Source organism: Sus scrofa, chromosome 13 (assembly GCF_054392235.1).
Source record: "Sus scrofa isolate SSC_HxYL_T2T_F1_AM1 chromosome 13, Sscrofa_HxYL_maternal_Yorkshire_Landrace_v2.0, whole genome shotgun sequence".
NCBI lineage: Eukaryota > Metazoa > Chordata > Mammalia > Artiodactyla > Suidae > Sus > Sus scrofa.
In genome coordinates, this window is record NC_139395.1 from 105,631,984 (window position 1) to 105,650,490 (window position 18,507).

The 18,507-nt window shown below is 38.1% G+C and overlaps 1 protein-coding gene and 1 long non-coding RNA gene across 3 annotated transcripts in view; one reads left to right on the forward strand and one right to left on the reverse strand.

Annotated features, from left to right (window-relative positions):
• Positions 1-18,507, forward strand: part of LOC110256316 (uncharacterized) — a 347,057-nt gene that overhangs the window by 7,764 nt on the left and 320,786 nt on the right. The window lies entirely within an intron of this gene.
• The window catches only part of ERICH6 (glutamate rich 6), a 43,330-nt gene that overhangs the window by 4,578 nt on the left and 20,245 nt on the right, over positions 1-18,507 (reverse strand). Inside the window, exons 9-12 of one of the 2 annotated variants that reach the window (XM_005657090.4) lie at positions 18,136-18,206; positions 16,687-16,832; positions 3,399-3,484; positions 743-898 (exon numbers count right to left, since the gene is read on the reverse strand). In XM_005657090.4, coding sequence (XP_005657147.3) covers positions 743-898; positions 3,399-3,484; positions 16,687-16,832; positions 18,136-18,206 — 459 coding nt within the window. Of the gene's footprint in view, positions 1-742; positions 899-3,398; positions 3,485-15,468; positions 16,645-16,686; positions 16,833-18,135; positions 18,207-18,507 lie in introns of those variants that run through there. The other variant, XM_084990056.1, reaches the window with a different exon arrangement.

Genomic DNA, 18,507 nt, shown 5'->3' on the forward strand with positions numbered 1-18,507 from the left:
GTTAGGTGCTGGGGAGGCTGAAGAGGGGGCAGGGAAGGTTTTCTCTGGACGAGAAGAAATACAGGTGAGCAGTCTCTGCCCGGAACATTATTATCTAAAGACCACTAATTTAAATACATCATCTTAAATCCATTTTTGCCATTTAAAAGCAAAGAACAGGGAGTTCTGTTGTAGTGTGGTGGAAACGAATCTGACTAGTATCCGCGAGGATGTGGGTTTGATCCCTGGCCTTGCTCAGTGGGTCTGTGAGCTGTGGTGTAGGTTGCAGGTGCAGCTTAGATCCCATGTTGCTGTGGCTGTAGTGTAGGCCCTCAACGGTAACTCTGAATGGACCCCTAGCCTGGGAACTTCCATATGTGGTGGGTATAGCCCTAAAAAGAAAAAAAAAAAAAAAGCAAATAAAACTTAATAAAACTTTTGGTTATAAGATTAATAAGTTCTGGAGATCTAATGTGTAACAGTGACTATAGTTAATACTTTATTATATACTTACGAGTTGCTAAGAGAGTATATCTTAAATGTTTTCAACACAAAAAAGAAACGGCAATGATGTGACATGATGCAAGTGTTAGCTAATGCTATGGTGAGAATCATTTTGCACCATATAATTGTATCAAGTCAACACTTTGTACACTTTTAACTGACACAGTAAATGTCAATTATATCTCAATAAAGTTAAAAAATAAAAGGAAAAGTTGAATTCTACAAAACCCAAAAAACTAAATGGAAGCAGAAAGCCTACCAGACATTTCCGTTGGGGTGATAGCAGGAACTTCTTCCAGAAGAATCTAGCACTGCCAGGATTGCGGGGTTAGTGGGCACATCTTCTTGGACTATACACGTGAAACCATTTATCTTGTTGGGCACTCGGATGATGGCTAGGTTTCCAGATGGATAGCTGAGATCAGATAAGGTCATTTGAGTTATTCTAATTTTTTTAAACTATTCTAGGAATAAATTCAATTTATGGTAGAGATCTTTGAAACTATAAAGCATTCTGAAAGTGGGAGGTATTGTTATTACAAAATAATTTTATGCTTTTTATGGTGATCAAAATATATCTATAAGACACAAAAATCCTCAACAAAATACTAGCAAATGGAATCTAGCAACACACAGAAAAGATTATGTACCATGACAAAGTTGGGTTTATCCCAGGAATGCAAGGTTGGTTTACCATCTAAAAATAAATTAATTAAACATACTATATTGATAGAATAAAGAGCAAAAAAATAAATAATCATCTCAATAGACACAGAAAAGGCATCTGATGAAATCCAATACCTTTTCATGATAAATGACTCAGTGAACTAGGAATAAAAGGGAAGTTTCTCAACCTGATAAAGAATTTCTAACAGAGGAGTTCCCGTCATGGCTTAGTGGTTAATGAATCTGACTAGTATCCATGAGGATGCAGGTTAGATTCCTGGCCTTGATCAGTGGATTAAGTATTCAGCATTGCTGTGAGCTGTGGTGTAGGTCACCGATGTGGCTCAGATCCTGTGTTGCTGTGGCTGTGGCATAGGCCAGAAGCTACAGCTCTGATTTGACCCCTAGCCTGGGAACCTCCATGTGCTGTGGGTGTGGCCCTAAAAAAACAAAACAAAACAAAAAACAAAACAAAAAAGTGTGTCTAACAGAGTCCCACAGCAGCTAACATCATAATTGATGATGAAAGACTAGATGTTTTCCCTAAGATTAGGAACTAAACAAAATGTCCATTCTTTCCACTTCCATTCAACATCATGCTAGAGGTTCCGGCCAGGAAAATTTTATGAAAGAAAAAGAAAGGAAGACATCCTGGTTGGAAATGGAAGATGTAAAACTATCTCTATTTGCAGATGACACACTCTTGTATATAGAAAATCCTAAGGAATTCACAAAACATGTATTAGAAACAACAAAAGAGTTCAGTAGGATTGAAGGCTAAAAGATCAATATATAAAAGTAAATTGTATTTCTATACACTAGCAGTGAACATTTTGAAAATGAAATTAAGAAAATAATTCCACTATAACAGCATCAAAAAGAATAAAATATATTGAGGATATATTCACTATTAATATTCAGTCCTATCTATCTAAAGTCCAGAGGTAAATACAAAATTGATTCTGAAATCATTTTGAAAATCAGGTGTAGCCTTCAAGGGAGTGAAAAGGGATTAAAGCCAAGACAGGAAATGATAGCTAATAGTACAAGTTGGGGAAGTTATTTAAAATTTATTAATATAATTAAAACAAAAATATACACTCCTTCTAGGGCCTGGGGAATTAAAACTTCATTACACTACCCATGCCACTAGAGTCATTTTTCTGGTTTATTACTGGGATTTGACTAAATGTTTAGGCAACTATGACTAAAAATGATTTTCTCTTACAAAGTCAGGCCCTTGGTTCACCAGAAGTTGTCCTCATTTCATTGTTTTGTTTTGTTTTACTTTCCTGGAGATAGTAAGTGGCCTTTATGTCGAGATAGCAAATGCCTGGCCATCAGGCAGAAGTTCAAGTGATCAATAATTTAGTGTTCCATAAAATGGATATTGAACTTTTGTATTAAAAAAAACATGCTGCTCAGGGATGTGTAAACTGGCACACAGTTTCTGGGGGGGCAAAATCTATTAAAGCTTTAAAAAGTCCATAATTTCTTACCCAGAATTTCTCTTCCTGGGTATTTATTTCAAGGAAATAAGTGATAAGTATGCAGCAAAGTATGCAGAAAACTGTTTAGCTGTTGTATATAACAGCCGAAAATTGCGAAACCACCTTTGATCAGTATTAGGGGATATGCTAAATGAATTATAGCTCTTCCCTATGATGGAATAGCCTGTGGTTATAAAAATGGCATCCTATCTCTGTATTTATTACATATTATATACTCACGAGTATTTATTGTATGATATTATGTAAAGGAGGCAGGTCACAAAACATTGAATAACTAGTTGAAGAGAATTAACTTTTAAATAATTATATATTCTCTCATAGAAAAAAGTATGGAAAGACATGTACAATGATGTTAATAGTTTTTCTCTGGGTGGTAAGATTAGGTAGTATCTATTTTTTTTCCTTCATATATTTCTGTCTTTTTTTTTTTTTTTTTGTCTTTTTAGGGCCACACTGGCAGCATATGGAGGTTCCCAGGCTAGGGGTCGAATTGGCGCTGTAGCTGCTGACCATAGCAATGCCAGATCTGAGCCACGTCTGTGACCTGCACCACAGCTCAGGGCAGTGCCAGATCCTTAACCCACTGAGTGAGGCCAGGGATCAAACCTGTGTCCTTATGGATGCCAGTCGGATTCGTTTCTACTGAACCACTATGGGAACGCCTATCTATTTTTTCTTTATTCTTCTTTCTGTGAAGAAATAAAGCTAACGATAATAAGTTGTTGAAAGAAAGGATACAATATTTGCGTTGTCCCATCTGGAAATGAAGTCAGAAACTTGCTCCCATGTTTGTAGTGCTTTTCAAAGAGCTCATTCGTCATGATCTATACACCATAGAAAACAAAAGGACAGTTTTATGATGACCACAGACTTCCTTTGCTTGCTAGACAGTGATATGAACCATTTCTTCATATAAGTGTTTGGTCCTGCATCAATAACAGGGAACAGTCCTTAGGAGTCATTATAGATTTTTTCTAACTCCTGCAGATAACTTGATGAAACCTTTCTAGCAGGAATCTAACATTACATATCTGTTTGAAGGGTGTTTTTTTGTTTTTGTTTATTCATTTTAAAATTTATTTTTAATAGGACAAGTTGGAAGAGAGTGTGCAGGCTTCAGTCAGGATTTTATTTTATTTTTATTTTTAGAGCCACATCTGTGGCATATGGAGGTTCCCAGTCTAGGGGAAGAATCGGAGCTACAGCTGCTGGCCTACAGCACAGGCACAGCAAAGAGGGATCCAAGCTGTGTTTGCAGCCTACACCACAGCTCACGGCAACACCAGATCCTTAACCCACTGAGTGAAGCCAAGGATCAAACCTGCAGCCTCATGGTTCCTAGTTGGAGTCGCTTCCACTGTGCCATGACAGGAACTCCCCAGGATTATATTTTAACTCATCATCATCACCATATCAAATACTTAAAAAGAACTTATCATATGGTAGGTATTTTTAAAAATTGAAGTTAGTCAATATACAATATTATATGTTTCAGGCAAGTAACAGTGATTTGCAATTTTTAAAAGTTATACTTCATTTATAGTTACTATAAAGTATCAGCTATATTCCCTTTGCTGAACAACATATCGTTGTATCTTATTTATTTTATACATAGTACTTTGAATCTCTTAATCCTCTACCTTTACTGTGCTCCTCCCTGCTTCCCTTTCTCCACTAGAAACTACTAGTTTGTTCTCTATGTCTGTTTTCTTTTTTGTTTTATTTACTGGTTTTTTTTATCTTTTATATTCCACATATAAAGTGCTATAATACAGTATTTGCCTTTCTTAGTTTGGCTTGTTTCACTTAGCAAAATACCCTCCCATCCATGTTGTTACAAATGGGAAAATTTCATTCTTTTTTATGGCTGAGTATTATTTCATCGTACATCTGTACCACATCTTCTTTATCCATTCTTTTATCTGTTAATGGATACTTAGGTTGCTTCCATTTCTCAGCTATTTTAAATGATGTTGCTATGAATATGGGGGCGCATGTATCTTTCTGAATAAGTGTTTTCATTTTTTTTCAGATATATTCCCAGGAGTGGATTTGCTGAGTCACATGATAGTTCTATTTTTAGTTTTTTGAGGAACCTCCACACTGTTTTCCTTCAAATCTGAATGAGAGCCTTGCTGGGTAAAGTAATCTTGGTTGGAGGTTTTTTCCTTTCATCATATTAAGTATATCATGCCACTCCCTTCTGGCCTGCAGAGTTTCTGCTGAAAAATCTGCCGATAACCTTGTCGGGTTTCCTTGTACGTTATTTGTTTCTTTTCCCTAGCTGCTTTCAAGATTTTCTCTTTGTCTTTAATTTTGGTCAGTTTGATTAATATGTCTCGGGGTGTTCCTCCTTGGGTTTATTTTATATGGTACTCACTGTGCTTTCTGGATTTGAGTGAGTGGTTCCTTTCCTATGTTAGGGAAGTTTTCGGCTATTATCTCTTGGAATATTTTTTCTGTCCCCTTCTCTCTCTCTTCTCCTTCTGGCACCCTTATAATGCGGATGTTGATGCCTTTAATGTTGTCCCAGAGTTCTCTGAGACGCTCTTCATTTGTTTTCAGTCTTTTTTCTCTTTTCTGTTCCACATCTGTAATTTCTACTAATCTGTCTTCCACCTTGCTTATTCATTCTTCTGCCTCCTGTATTCTGCTGTTCGCTGCTTATAGTGAATTTTTTATTTCAGTGCATCTCTTCTTGTTTTTTATATCTTGTATCTCTTTGCTCAGCGTTTCCTGTAAGTTATCAATCTTTGCCTCCAGTTTATTTTTGATGTCTTGCATCATCTTCAGTATCAACCATCTAAAGTCTTTTTCCTGCAGGCTGAGACTCTCCTGATCACTTAGCTGATTTTTTGGGTTTTTTCTTTCTACCTCATCTGAGTTATAGTTCTTTGTCTTTGCATTTTTATAGGTTTTTGGCATGGTGACCTTTTTACAGATAATAGAGTTGTAGCCTCTCTAACTTCTGGTGTCTTCCCCCCTTGTGACTGAAGTCAGTATGGGGGCTTGCTGGAGGCTTCCTGATGGGAGGGGCTGATGCCTGCCCACTGGTAGGTGGAGCTGATTCCTATCCCTCTGGTGGGTGGGGCTTTGTCTTTGGGTGGGATTAGAGGTGGCTGTGTGCTTGGGGGGTCTTTAGGCAGCCTCTTTACTGATGGAGGGGCTGTAAAGCCACCTGGATTGCTGTTTGCCCTGGGGCTTCTCAACACTGATGGGTGGGGCCAGATTTTCCCAAAATGCCACCTCCAGAGATAGGCACCCACTGATGAATATTCCCAAGAGCTTTGCTTCCAGTGTCCTTCCCCCACAACAAGCCACATTCACCCCTGTTTTCCCAGGAGATCTTCCGAGAACTGCAGTCAGGTTTGACCCAGATTCCTATACAGACTTTGCTTTGCCCTGGGACCCAGTGCACATGAAAGTCTGTGTGCGCCTTTTAAGAATGGGGTCTCCATTTCCCCCAGTCCCATGGAGCTCCTGCTCACAAGCCCCACTGGCCTTCAATGCCAGATGCTCTGGGGCTCTTTCTCCCAGTGCCAGATCCCCACACATGGGAGTTTGATGTGGGGCTCAGAACTCTCCCTCCTGTAGGTGAGTCTCTGTAAACCAGTTACTTTCCAGTCTGTGGGGCTTCCCACCCAGGAGGTATGGGGTTGCTTATATCATGTAATCACCCCTCCTACCTCTTGATGTGGCCTCCTCTTTGTCTTCTGGAGTAGGATATTTTTTTGAAGGTTTCCAGTCCATTTGGTTGAAGATTGCTCACCATTTAGTTGTAAATTTTGTTGTTTTTAGGAGAGAAGTTGAGCTCCAGTCCTTTTATTCTGCCATCTTAATCCCATCTCCAGAAACTCCTTAACAGACAGGTCTCTTAACTGTGGCAACTTAAGTGGTGATGAGCTTAATGATGAGTGCTCTCCAACAATTATAAAGTGATATGAAAACATCTCTGATGACTGTTGCTGAGAAAGTCACAGGTACTGCTAAGATTCTTGGGATCTGTATTCATGCATTAAAATTCGTAATGAAAAATGCTAGATTTCAGTTAGTTTTCAGTCCCCACGGCCTGCAGACTGCAAATAGAACCTGCGCCAAGGGTCAGCTCAGGTTGACCTCCCTTTGGCAGGTCAACCACATTCCCGATCCAGCCCAGTGCCTTCCAGACCTGTTTGCCCTCAGGGGAGAGAGGGCACACTTATTAAAAGGGGATGGGGTGGGTTTAGTTGTGAGAGCATGTAAAGTGTTCCTGGGGACAAATGGTTAAGAGCATTGTGCCCAGCTCCCCACAGAGCTACACGCTAGGCTCCAGCCAGCCTGGACCCCCAGCATCTCTGCCTCGCTTGCATAGCCACAGGCCCTCCATATTGTTTTCCATACTGGCCGCACCAATTTACTTTCCCACCAACAGTGTAGGCAGGTTTCCTTTTTCTCCACACCTTCTCCAGATTTTTTTTTGTTTTTGTTTTTGTTTTGTCTTTTTGCCTTTTCTAGGGCCACTTCCGTGGCATATGGAGGTTCCCAGTCTGGGGGTCAAATCGGAGCTGTAGCCACTGGCCTACGCCACAGCCACAGCAATAAGGGATCCGAGCCGAGTCTGCGACCTACACCACAGCTCACGGCAAGGCTGGATCCTTAACCCACTGAGCAAGGTCAGGGATCGAACCCTCAACCTCATGGTTCCTAGTCAGATTCATTAACCACTGAGCCACGACGGGAACTCTCAGCATTTATTATTTGTACACTTTTCAGTAATGGCCGTTCTGACCAATATGAAGTGGTACTTCATTGTAATTTTGATTTACATTTTGGTAATAATTAGTAATGATAACTTTCATATGCCTTTTGGCCATCTGTATGTCTTCTTTGAAAAAATATCTATTCAGGTCTTCTGTTCATTTTTCAATCAGGTTTTTTTTTTTAAATTTACTTCTACTTTATATACATATTACTACACAAACAAAAGAAGATTAAAAAAAAACAAGCCCTAACACAATGGGGATAATCTATATCCTGATTGTAGTGGTGATTACTAAAAGTCAAAATTATAGAGATGTATATCTGAAAAAGGTGAGTTTTGGAGTTCCCCCTGGGGTGCAGTAGGTTAAGAATCCAACTGCAGGAGTTCCCGTCGTGGCGCAGTGGTTAACGAATCCGACTAGGAACCATGAGGTTGCGGGTGCGGTCCCAGCCCTTGCTCAGTGGGTTAACGATCCAGCTGTGGTGTAGGTCACAGACGCGGCTCGGATCCCGCGTTGCTGTGGCTCTGGCGTAGGCTGGTGGCTACAGCTCCGATTCAACCCCTAGCATGGGAACCTCCATATGCCGCGGGAGCGGCCCAAGAAATAGCAACAACAACAACAACAAAAAGACAAAAGACAAAAAAAAAAAAAAAAAAAAAAAAGAATCCAACTGCAGTGGCTCAGGTTGCAGCCATGGCTTGGATTGAATTTCTGGCCCAGGAGCTTTCTATGGTGCAGCCTTAAAAAAAATTAGAAAGATTAGTTTTACTATAAATTATAAATTGCCTTTACACCAGTATAAGTTGCAGCATCTGGTGTCTTTTCAAGGTTGCTCTTAAATTTTATTTGAGCAAAACACTAGTGGAGTACAGGAAGATGAAGAAAGAAAAACAGAGATATTTCTTATTATATGTCTTAGCTTAGCTATTTGATTTTCTATGTAATACTCAATAGGGAAATGTATTATTTGTACCCAAAAATAAACTGAAGATTCAGTTTAGTTCTATTTCTTCCTAATCTTGAATTGTAATAAAATAGATAAAAGAAATCCTTGGGCTAAACAATGAAACAATCTAAATTTTCATGTAAATGTTGCCATTTATTTGGAAAGATAATACATTATTTTCACTCTTATGAAATACATTCAGATAAGTGCTAAAATATGCTGTTTTGTTAATGAGTAATTATGAAGTGAACAGCCATATTATCACCATCTGGGTCAAGAAACAGAACAGTGCTGATACTCTAGAAGTCTCCTGTGTGTCTATCCCAAAGTCAATGTTCTGCTGTCCTAGACATAATAACCACTAGTCTGATTTCATAGTAATTGTTTTCACTTTTATAATCTCTAAACAGTATAGTTTAATTTTTCCCATTTTGCATTTTACGTAAATGGCATCATCCATTGTGAACTTTGAATATTTAGTGGTTTTTTTTTTTTTTTTTCCTTTTTAGGGCCGTACCTGTGGCATATGGAAATTCCCAGGCTAGGGATCAAGTTGGAGGTGCAGCTGCTGTATGTCATAACCACAGCAATGCCAGATCCAAGCCATGTCTGTGACCTATACCACAGCCCACGGCAATGCCAGATTGGATCCTTAACCCACTGAGTGGGGCTAAAGATTGAACCTGCAACCTCATGGATGCTAGTTGGATTCGTTACTGCTGAGCCACAATGGGAACTCCTAATATTTAGTTTCTTTTGTCAACATTATGTTTTAAGATTCATACATTTCCCAGTGTGTATCTGTAGTCCAGTAACTTCCATTTGTGTATAGTAGTCTATTTGTATGACTTCATCATTATTTTTTCATCTACTCTACTCTTTTTTTTTTTAATTAAAAATTTTTTTTTGTCTTTTGTTTTTTAGGGCCATACCCAAGGCATATGGAGGTTCCCAGGCCAGGGGTCTAATCGGAGCTACGGCTGCTGGCTTATGCTAGAGCCACAGCAGTGGCAGATCTGAGCTGCATCTGTGACCTACACCACAGCTCATGGCAATGACAGATCCTTAACCCACTGAATGAGGCCAGGGAATGAACCTGAAACCTCATGGTTCCTAGTCGGATTCATTTCTGCTGCGCTACGACGGGAACTCCTTCATCCATTCTACTCTTAATGGATATTGAGTTGTTCCAATGGATATTGGTTGTTCCAATGGATATTGGGTTGGCTTATGTAACAGTGATACTCTGAACAGTCTTATGCATGTATGCTGATACCCAGTTCCTGTCAGACCTTATACCCAGAGGTAGATTGCTGAATCCCAATATATGCCTGTCTTTCACTTTATGAGATACTGCTAAAACTGTTTTCAAGTTGTTATACCAATATGTATTCCCACTAGAGGCAAATAATAGTGACTTTTTCTGTATCCTTTCCAACACTTAAATATTAACAAATGTTACAGTTTTTTTTTTTTTTTTTTTTTTGCCGATATGATAGGTATGCACTGATCTCTAATTGTGGTTTCAATTTTCTTCTCCTAGGTTATTAATGAGATTGAGTGCCTTTTCATATGTTTATTGATGATTTGAATTTTCTCCTTTGAGAAGTGGCCAAGTTTTTTTTCTTTTGGTCCATTTTTTTTTTCCCTATTAGATTGTTTTTTTCATGTCGATTTATCAAAATTCTTTTTTTTTTTTTTTTTTTTGGTCTTTTTAGGGCCACACCCACAGCATATGGAGGTTCCCAGGCTAGGGGTCGAATTGGAGCTGTAGTCGCCAGCCTATGCCACAGCCAAAGCAACAAAGGATCTGAGCCATGTCTTTGACCTACACCACAGCTCACGGCAATGCCGGATCCTTAACCCACTGAGTGAGGCCAGGGATCGAACCTGCAACCTCATGGTTCCTAGTCAGATTCGTTTCCGCTGTGCCGCACTGGAAACTCTGATTTATCAAATTCTTAATGCATTTAAGATAAAAGCCCACTGTATGTTATATATGCTGCAGAATGTCTTCCTTCTTGGCTTGTCTTTCAAATTTTAATTTTAATTTTTCAAATCCTTTGTGGATACTGCTTTTTAAAATCGGTTAGTAAATCTTTCTCTAGCCTGAAGTAATAAAATTATTCTGTTTAAAAAAAGCTTGTCATTTGCATTTCACATTTAGGTCTTTGATCTATTGAGAATGATTTTTATTTATTTATTTATTTATTTTTGTCTTTTGTCCTTTTTAGGGCCACACCCATGGCATATGGAAGTTCCCAGGCTAGGGGTCTAATTGGAGCTGTTGTTGCCAGCTTACACCACAGGCACAGAAATGCCAGATCTGAGCTGGGTCTGTGACCTACACCACAGCTCATGGCAACGCCAGATCTTTAACCCACTGAGTGAGGCCAGGGATCAAACCCTCACCCTCATGGTTCCTGGTCGGATTCATTTCTGCTGGGCCATGACAGGAACTCCTGGAAATGATTTTTATATGATGTGAGGTATGGTTCCAATTTCATTAAAAAATATGGAAATCCAGGGAGTTCCTTTGTGGCTCAATGGATTAAGGACCTGGCGTTGTCACTGCAGTGGTTTTGGTCGCTGCTATGGTATGGGTTTGCTCCCTGGCCTGGGAACTTTCATATGCTGTGGGCTCAGCCAAAAAAATTATATGGATATCCAATCGTCCCAGCACTATGTATTGAAAAGATTTTCCTTCCTCCATTACCATGCAGTGCCAATGCTGTCATAAATCAGGTGTCTATGTTTGCATAAGTCTGATTACGAAGTATTCTGTATCAAGGATTTCTTTGTTAAATCAGGTATCTATGTTTGCGTAAGTCTGATTATGAAGTATTCTATATCAAGGATTTCTTTGTTTCTCCTTCCCTGACACCACTCTGTCTTTATTACCATATTTTGTAATAGATCTTATTATCTGATAGAGCATGTTCTCCTCCCTTCCAGGCTTCTTCTTCAAGGAAGTCTTGGCTCATCTAGGTTCTTTATATTTCCATGTAAATCTTAGCATCAACTTGTCAAGACCTCCCTTCCCCCAACACACACCAATATCTAATCTTTATGATTTACAATTTGAGTTTGCAACTTCATTGGGTCTATAGATCAATTTGGGAAGAATATCATCTTTAAAATATTTAATCCAGGATTTGCTCTTGTGGCTCAGTGGTTACGAACCCAACTAGTATCCATGAGGACACGGGTTTAATCCCTGGTCCCGCTCAGTGGGTTAAGGATCTGGTGTTGCTTTGACTGTGGCATAGGCTGGCAGCTACAGCTCAGATTCAACGCCTAGCCTTGGAACTTCTATATGCCACACATGCAGCCTTAAACAAGACAAAAAAAAATTTAATCCATAATTCCAATCTATGTACATTAGGTCAAATATGTTAAATGGGTTGTTCAAATATTCTATTGTATTACTGCCTCTCTTTTCCAGTCTAATAGTCCTCTCAATTATTGAGAGAAGAAGGCTAAAAATATCTCATTATGGTTATGGATTAAAATTTTTTTTCCTTTTACTTCTGTGAAATTTTTTTTTAATATTTGCTGAGGCTGTGTTAATATGGGAAAAATATTTTGTAACATTATACCTTCCTGGTGGATTGAAACTTCTATCACTATGACAGAAGTGGTCCCCTATCTTTAGTGATATTCTTTAGTGTTTTCATGATACATCATTTTTGTTTATTTATATTTAACCTTTTTGTATCCTAATGTTTTAGATATGCCTCTTTTGTTTTTTTTTTTCATTTTTTAATTGTTATTTCCCCCATACAGTTTTTTTCTTACTGTACAGCATGGTGACCCAGTAACACGTACATGTATACATTCTTTTTTCTCACATTATCATGTCCCATCATAAGTGACCAGACATAGTTCCCAGTGCTACACAGCAGGATCTCATTGCTTATCCATTTCAAAGCCAATAGTTTGCATCTATTAACCCCAAGCTCCCAATCCATCCCATTACCTCCCCCTCCCCCTTGGCAACCACAAGTCTATTCTCCAAGTCCATGATTTTCTTTTCTGTGGAAAGTTAAATTTGTGCCGTATATTAGATTCCAGATATAAGTGATATCATATGGTATTTGTCTTTCTCTTTCTGACTTATTTCACTCAGTATGAGAGCCTCTAGTTCCATCCATGTTGCTGCAAATGGCATTATTTTGTTCTTTTTTATGGCTGAGTAGTATTCCATTGTGTTTATATACCACTTCTTCCTAATCCAGTCATCTGGCAATGGACATTTGGGTTGTTTCCAGCTCTTGGCTATTGTGAATAGTGCGGCAATGAACATGTGGGTGCATGTGTCTTTTTCAAGGAAAGTTTTGTCTGGATATATGCCCAAGAGTGGGATTGCTGGGTCATATGGTAGTTCTATATATAGTTTTCTAAGGTACCTCCATACTGTTCTCCACAGTGGCTTTACCAGCTTACATTCCCACCAGCAGTTTAGGAGGGTTCTCTTTTCTCCACACGCCCTCCAGCATTTGTTATTTGTGGACTTATTAATGATGACCATTCTGACTGGTGTGAGGTGGTATTTCATGGTAGTTTTGATTTACATTTCTCTAATAATCAGGGATGTTGATTTCTCATGTGCCTGTTGGCCATCTATACATCTTCTTTGGAGAAGTGTCTATTCAGGTCTTTTGCCCATTTTTCTATTGGGTTGTTGGCTTTTTTGCTGTTGAGTTGTATAAGTTGCTTGTATATTCTAGAGATTAAGCCCTTGTCCATTGCATCATTTGAAACTATTTTCTCCCATTCTGTAAGTTGTCTTTTTGTTTTCTTTTTGGTTTCCTTTGCTGTGCAAAAGCTTGTCAGTTTGATTAGGTCCCATTGCTCTAATCAAATTTGCTTTTATTTCTGTTGCTTTGGGAGACTGACCTGAGAAAACATTTGTAAGGCTGATGTCAGAGAATGTTTTGCCTATGTTCTCCTCCAGGAGTTTGATGGTGTCTTGTCTTATATTTAAGTCTTTAAGCCATTTTGAGTTTATTTTGGTGCATGGTGTGAGAGTGTGTTCTAGTTTCATTGATTTGCATGCAGCTGTCCAGGTTTCCCTTGCTGAAAAGACTGTCTTTTTCCAGTTTTATCCTCTTGCCTCCTTTATCAGAGATTAATTGACCATAGGTGTCAGGGTTTATTTCTGTGTTCTCTATTCTGTTCCATTGGTCTATATGTAGGTATGCGTCTTGTAATGAGTATACGGTTGGAATTTTTCATTTAAAAATTGTCTGAGTCTTTGATTATTAACTGAAGTATTTACTCTGTTTATATGTAACTACTGACATTCCTTGATATGTTCTGTTTGTCCCATTGTATGTGTTTTCTTTTCCCTTTTACTTTCTTGTCTTTTGGGAAATATTAAGATATTCTTTTTTTTTTTTGCTCTACCTCTGATAGCTTGGAAGTTATACTCTCTGCTTATATTATTTTTCTGGCTCTCACAGAAATTTCATCAAGCAAACTTAATTTGTCAAAGTCAAGTAAGCTATGTATTTGCCCTTCTCCTAAACGAAGGACTTTTTAGAACACAGTAACTACATTTAGCCTTCTTCCCAAATCATGTGCTATTTTTATTCTATATTATTTCTTGAAACTCCATGAGCATTGTTATTGTTTTATTAGCCAACTTTTTAGTTTTATCCATATATCCCATTAACGCTTTTCTTTGCTCTGCATCTTTCTTGAATCTCAGACCATGCAACTATACAAATTTTTTAGAATTCTCTTTAGTGAGAGGCTACTAGTGACAGTTTTGCCAGTCCCTGTCTTTTGGGGGCACATTTTCTTGAACAATATTTTAACTGTGTATAAGGCTTCTAGATTGACTGTAATTTCCTTCTGGCACACTGAAGACATTCTACTGGCTTCCATTGTTGCTGCTGGGACCTTATCTGATTTCTAACTGTTCTCTTTTCAATGTAAACAGAACTTCTTTTTCTCTGCTGATTTTTAGATTTTCTTTTCATCTTTGGTGTTCTATGGTTTCACTATGATTTGTCTAGGATTTTTTTTAAATTCATTCTGCTTGGAATTCACTGGGATTCCAAAATCTTTGAATTGGTCTTTTTTTATCAGTTTTAGAAAATTATCATCCATTATCTCTTCAAATACTGCCTCTGACTGATTATCTTTTTCTTCTCCTTCTGAGGTCTTGAACAAATACATTTGGACCCTCATTCTATTTTCATATTCTATGTACTCTTCTGTGTTCCTTACCTTTTTCTTTTGTCCTCGTGGTAAATTTTGCTAGTTTTTTATTTGTTTGTTTTTTGTTTTTGTTTTTATTTTTTGTCTTTTTGCCATTTCTTGGGCCGCTCCCACGGCATATGGAGGTTCCCAGGCTAGGGGTCGAATGGGAGCTATAGCCGCTGGCCTACACCAGAGCCACAACAATGCAGGATCTGAGCCGTGTCTGCAACCTACACCACAGCTCATGGAAACGCCGGATCCTTAACCCACTGAGTGAGGCCAGGGATTGAACCTGCAACCTCCTGGTTCCTAGTTGGATTCATTAACCACTGCGCCACGACGGGAACTTCTTGCTAGTTTTTTTTTTTTTTTAAAGCCTTTCTTTCAGGTCATTAGTTTTCTCTTTAATTGGATCTAACCTGTGTTTAACTCTCATCTTTTAGGTTTTTAATTTCAGTTGTATTTTTTTCATTTCTATAAGTTCATTTTTTCTTTTCAAATGTGTTATGTCACATTACAGTTTTCTGTTCCCTCCATCCATCTTCAAGCTGATCTTTTGTTATTATAAACAGATTATTTCAATTTTTGAAGTTTTTGTAGGTCTTTTCCTATTGGACAGTAATCCTCTGGGTTTTCAGTTTGGTACTGAGTTTCCTTGTGTTCATAATTATTTCTCACTGTGTGCTGGTAATTGAACTTGAAAGATAACTTGTAGGAGTAATTTGAGGGCTGCATAGGTGACCTTCCTTCAGACAGGATTTGGATTTGATTCTGTCAGGCACCTCAGTTCATTGCCATCCCCTAAATTCGGTATCCCCCAAGAGAAATAAAACTGGTTCCAGGCATTTAGTTTCTAAGGATCTATTCTGGGAACTCTACTTATATAAAAATAAATTTATACACAAACATATTCAAAGCAATATTATTTAGTATAGCAAAAGAAATGTTAATGACCTTTATGTCCAATACCAGTGGGATAGTTACATAAACTGTATGAAAAAGCACAAAAGAGCACATAGATATTAAAATGATGTTAATATAAGCTAAATGATATCATGAAAAATGGTTAATAATTAAGTTAAAAAGAGATAAAAATTACATAGTTATATAATTATAAATGTCCTAACAAAAACTTATGCTTAAAAACTGTGGAACAGTGTTATCTAATGGAACTTTTAGTAACCATAATATTTTTCTATATCTTGGGAGTTCCCATCATGGCTCAGCAGTTAACAAACGAGACTCGTATCCATGAGGACGTAGATTTGATCCACTTGTTCAGCGGGTTAAGGATCTGGTGTTGCTGTGAGCTGTGGTGTAGGTTGTAGACGTGGCTCAGATCCTGTGTTGCTGTGGCTGTGGCGTAGGCCAGCAGCTACAGCTCTGATTGGACCTCTAGCCTGGGGACCTACATATGCCGTGGGTACGGCTATAAAAAGACATAAAAAAAAATTTCTGTATCTGTCCTACAATATGGTTGCCATTAGTCACACACAGCTGTTTAGCTCTTGAAATGTGGCTAGTGTGACTGAATAATTATATTTAAAATTTTAATTTTAATTTTAATTTTGGATAGCCATGTGGAGTATTTGTTGCCATATTGAACAGTTCAGATCTAGATAATATTGAAATACTAATAATAAATTTGGGGACATGGAAATCTGGTGATTTTCTCCCATTCTTTTTAGTTTTCTAAAGGTTTCCAAATGTTCCTTACTATACAGAGATCACATTTTAAAGTAAAAAGGCTTTAGTCAAAATAGCCCTGCATAAAACATATGTAAAACATTGTCATAAAGTCTAGTAGAAGTTAAAAGACCAAGTCTATACCAGATCTTTTTTTCTAAAATCATCAAATATGCCATGTAGCCAAGCTGCTGTATTCATCATCACAGTTTTTAAAACTGATTTTTAAAGAGTAGCAAATAAAAATATTACAAGCTGGAGTTCCCGCTGTGGCACAATAGGATCAACTGTGTCTCTGCAGTTCCAGGATGCAGGTGTGATTCCTAGCCCAAGACAGTGGGTTAAAGGATCCAGCATTGATGGAGCTCAGGTCTGATCCCTGGCCCCCGAACTCCATATGCTAGAGGGCAGACAGAAAAAAAAAAAATTACAAGTTGATTACCTTTCCACATGCTATCCTGGAATCACAACAAACAATGGATACATTTTTTTTGTCTAGTTGAGAATCAGCTAGTTCTTCCTTATGTGACTCTTCTTTTGGAATATCCACAGAAAGTTGATAAGAAATTGTTTTATAGTGTTTTGCATCTAACGGGAAAAGAAGCACATGAAAGTACATATATGTTTAAAATTTTCTAAAACCTCTCTTCTAAAATGAAATTTCAAAACTCGCTTACAAATGCATTGATACATCAGACTTTTTTTTTTAATACAAGAAAAATGAGAAGTTCCCATTGTAGCTCAGTGGTAATGAACTTGATAGTATCCATGAGGATGCAGGTTCAATCCCTGGCCTTGCTCAGTGGGATAACGATCTGGCCTTGCTGTGAGCTATGGTGTAGCTCGCAGACGTGGCTGCACTTTGACGCCTAGCCTGGGAACTTCCATGTTCCTTTGGTGCAGTCCTAAAAAGCAAAGAAAAAAAGAGAGAGAGAGAGAGAGAATATCCCTTTGTTGAAAGAACAAAAATGATGATTTTCATTACATGGAATTTTCTGGCATACGTTTAGTAGGAAGAAGTTGACTACTAAGGAACATTATATTAGGGATTTAATTAAAAAAAAACTTCTCTAAGTATCTTTTCAATAGTGAGAGGAGGAGCCTGATGCTCCAGAAGATTAATTTACCCCCAGTTAGACAGCCTACGAGGAGAAGAACAAGGTTATAAATCCTGAAGTTCTGATGCTCCCTCAGTTGAGGCAGTATCACAGCTACACTGGCCAGCTGACTGATAGGGCCTGTCTGTAAGGAAAGAATCTGATTTATGTTTGACAGATTTTCCATATCCAAGCTTGAAGACAAAATGGAATGCATGCTTGATTAAATGAGAGACCTTGCACTCAAAAGCTCTTTCTGTAAAGTGCTCCAGAGATGTCGCTGATTTATTTCAATCGATAACAACAGTGGGTTGAAGCCTAAAAACAGCGAGTTGAAACCAGACAATGGAAAGGCCAGATTTTCTGAGCCATTTTGACTAGTGCATTGAGTGAAATGAAAATTTTAAATGTGTGGGGTTTTTTTGTTTTTTTTTTTTTGTTTGTTGTGTTTTTTTTTTTTTTTTTTTAGGGCCACACCTGCAGCATCTGGAGGTTTCCAGGCTAGGGGTCGAATTGGAGATGCAGCTGCTGGCCTATGCCACAGCCACAGCAACGCAGGATCTGAGCTGTGTCTGCTACCTATACCATAGCTCACGGTAATGCTGGATCCTTAACCCACTGAGGAAGGCCAGGGATCGAACCTGCATCCTCATGGATACTAGACAGATCCATTTCTGCTGAGCCACAATGGGAACTCCTCTTAAATGTTACTCTTTATGCCAATTTTAGCTCAAACATGTGAGCTTTCTGATGTGTAATTTTCTGATCTACAACATCAGTGTTGATGAACTTACCTTCTTCAGAAAAACTAGTTTGTTCTTTTGTTAATATTTCATAGTGCTTGGCCATTTGTCGCTCCTGTTTTCTGCAAAATCAAAAAAATATGATGCATAAGTCTGAAATGTGTTTGAAGGTTAATATATAGTATATTATAAATTTTTACGGTTTTAAATGCCATTCCTTGTTCTACTGTTATTACTTGTGAATCTAGTCATTTGATCAGTGCACATGTGTTTCTACTCTGTTTAGTGGACAAATATCTCCAATATAGGAATTCTGAATTGCCCTGAGTATCAGAAATCTTTTGGCTCTCATCTAGCAGGAATTGCAGTAGGTTTGCTTTGGCCAATTTTAATTTCTTCACTGGAAGCATATCTTGAAAATTA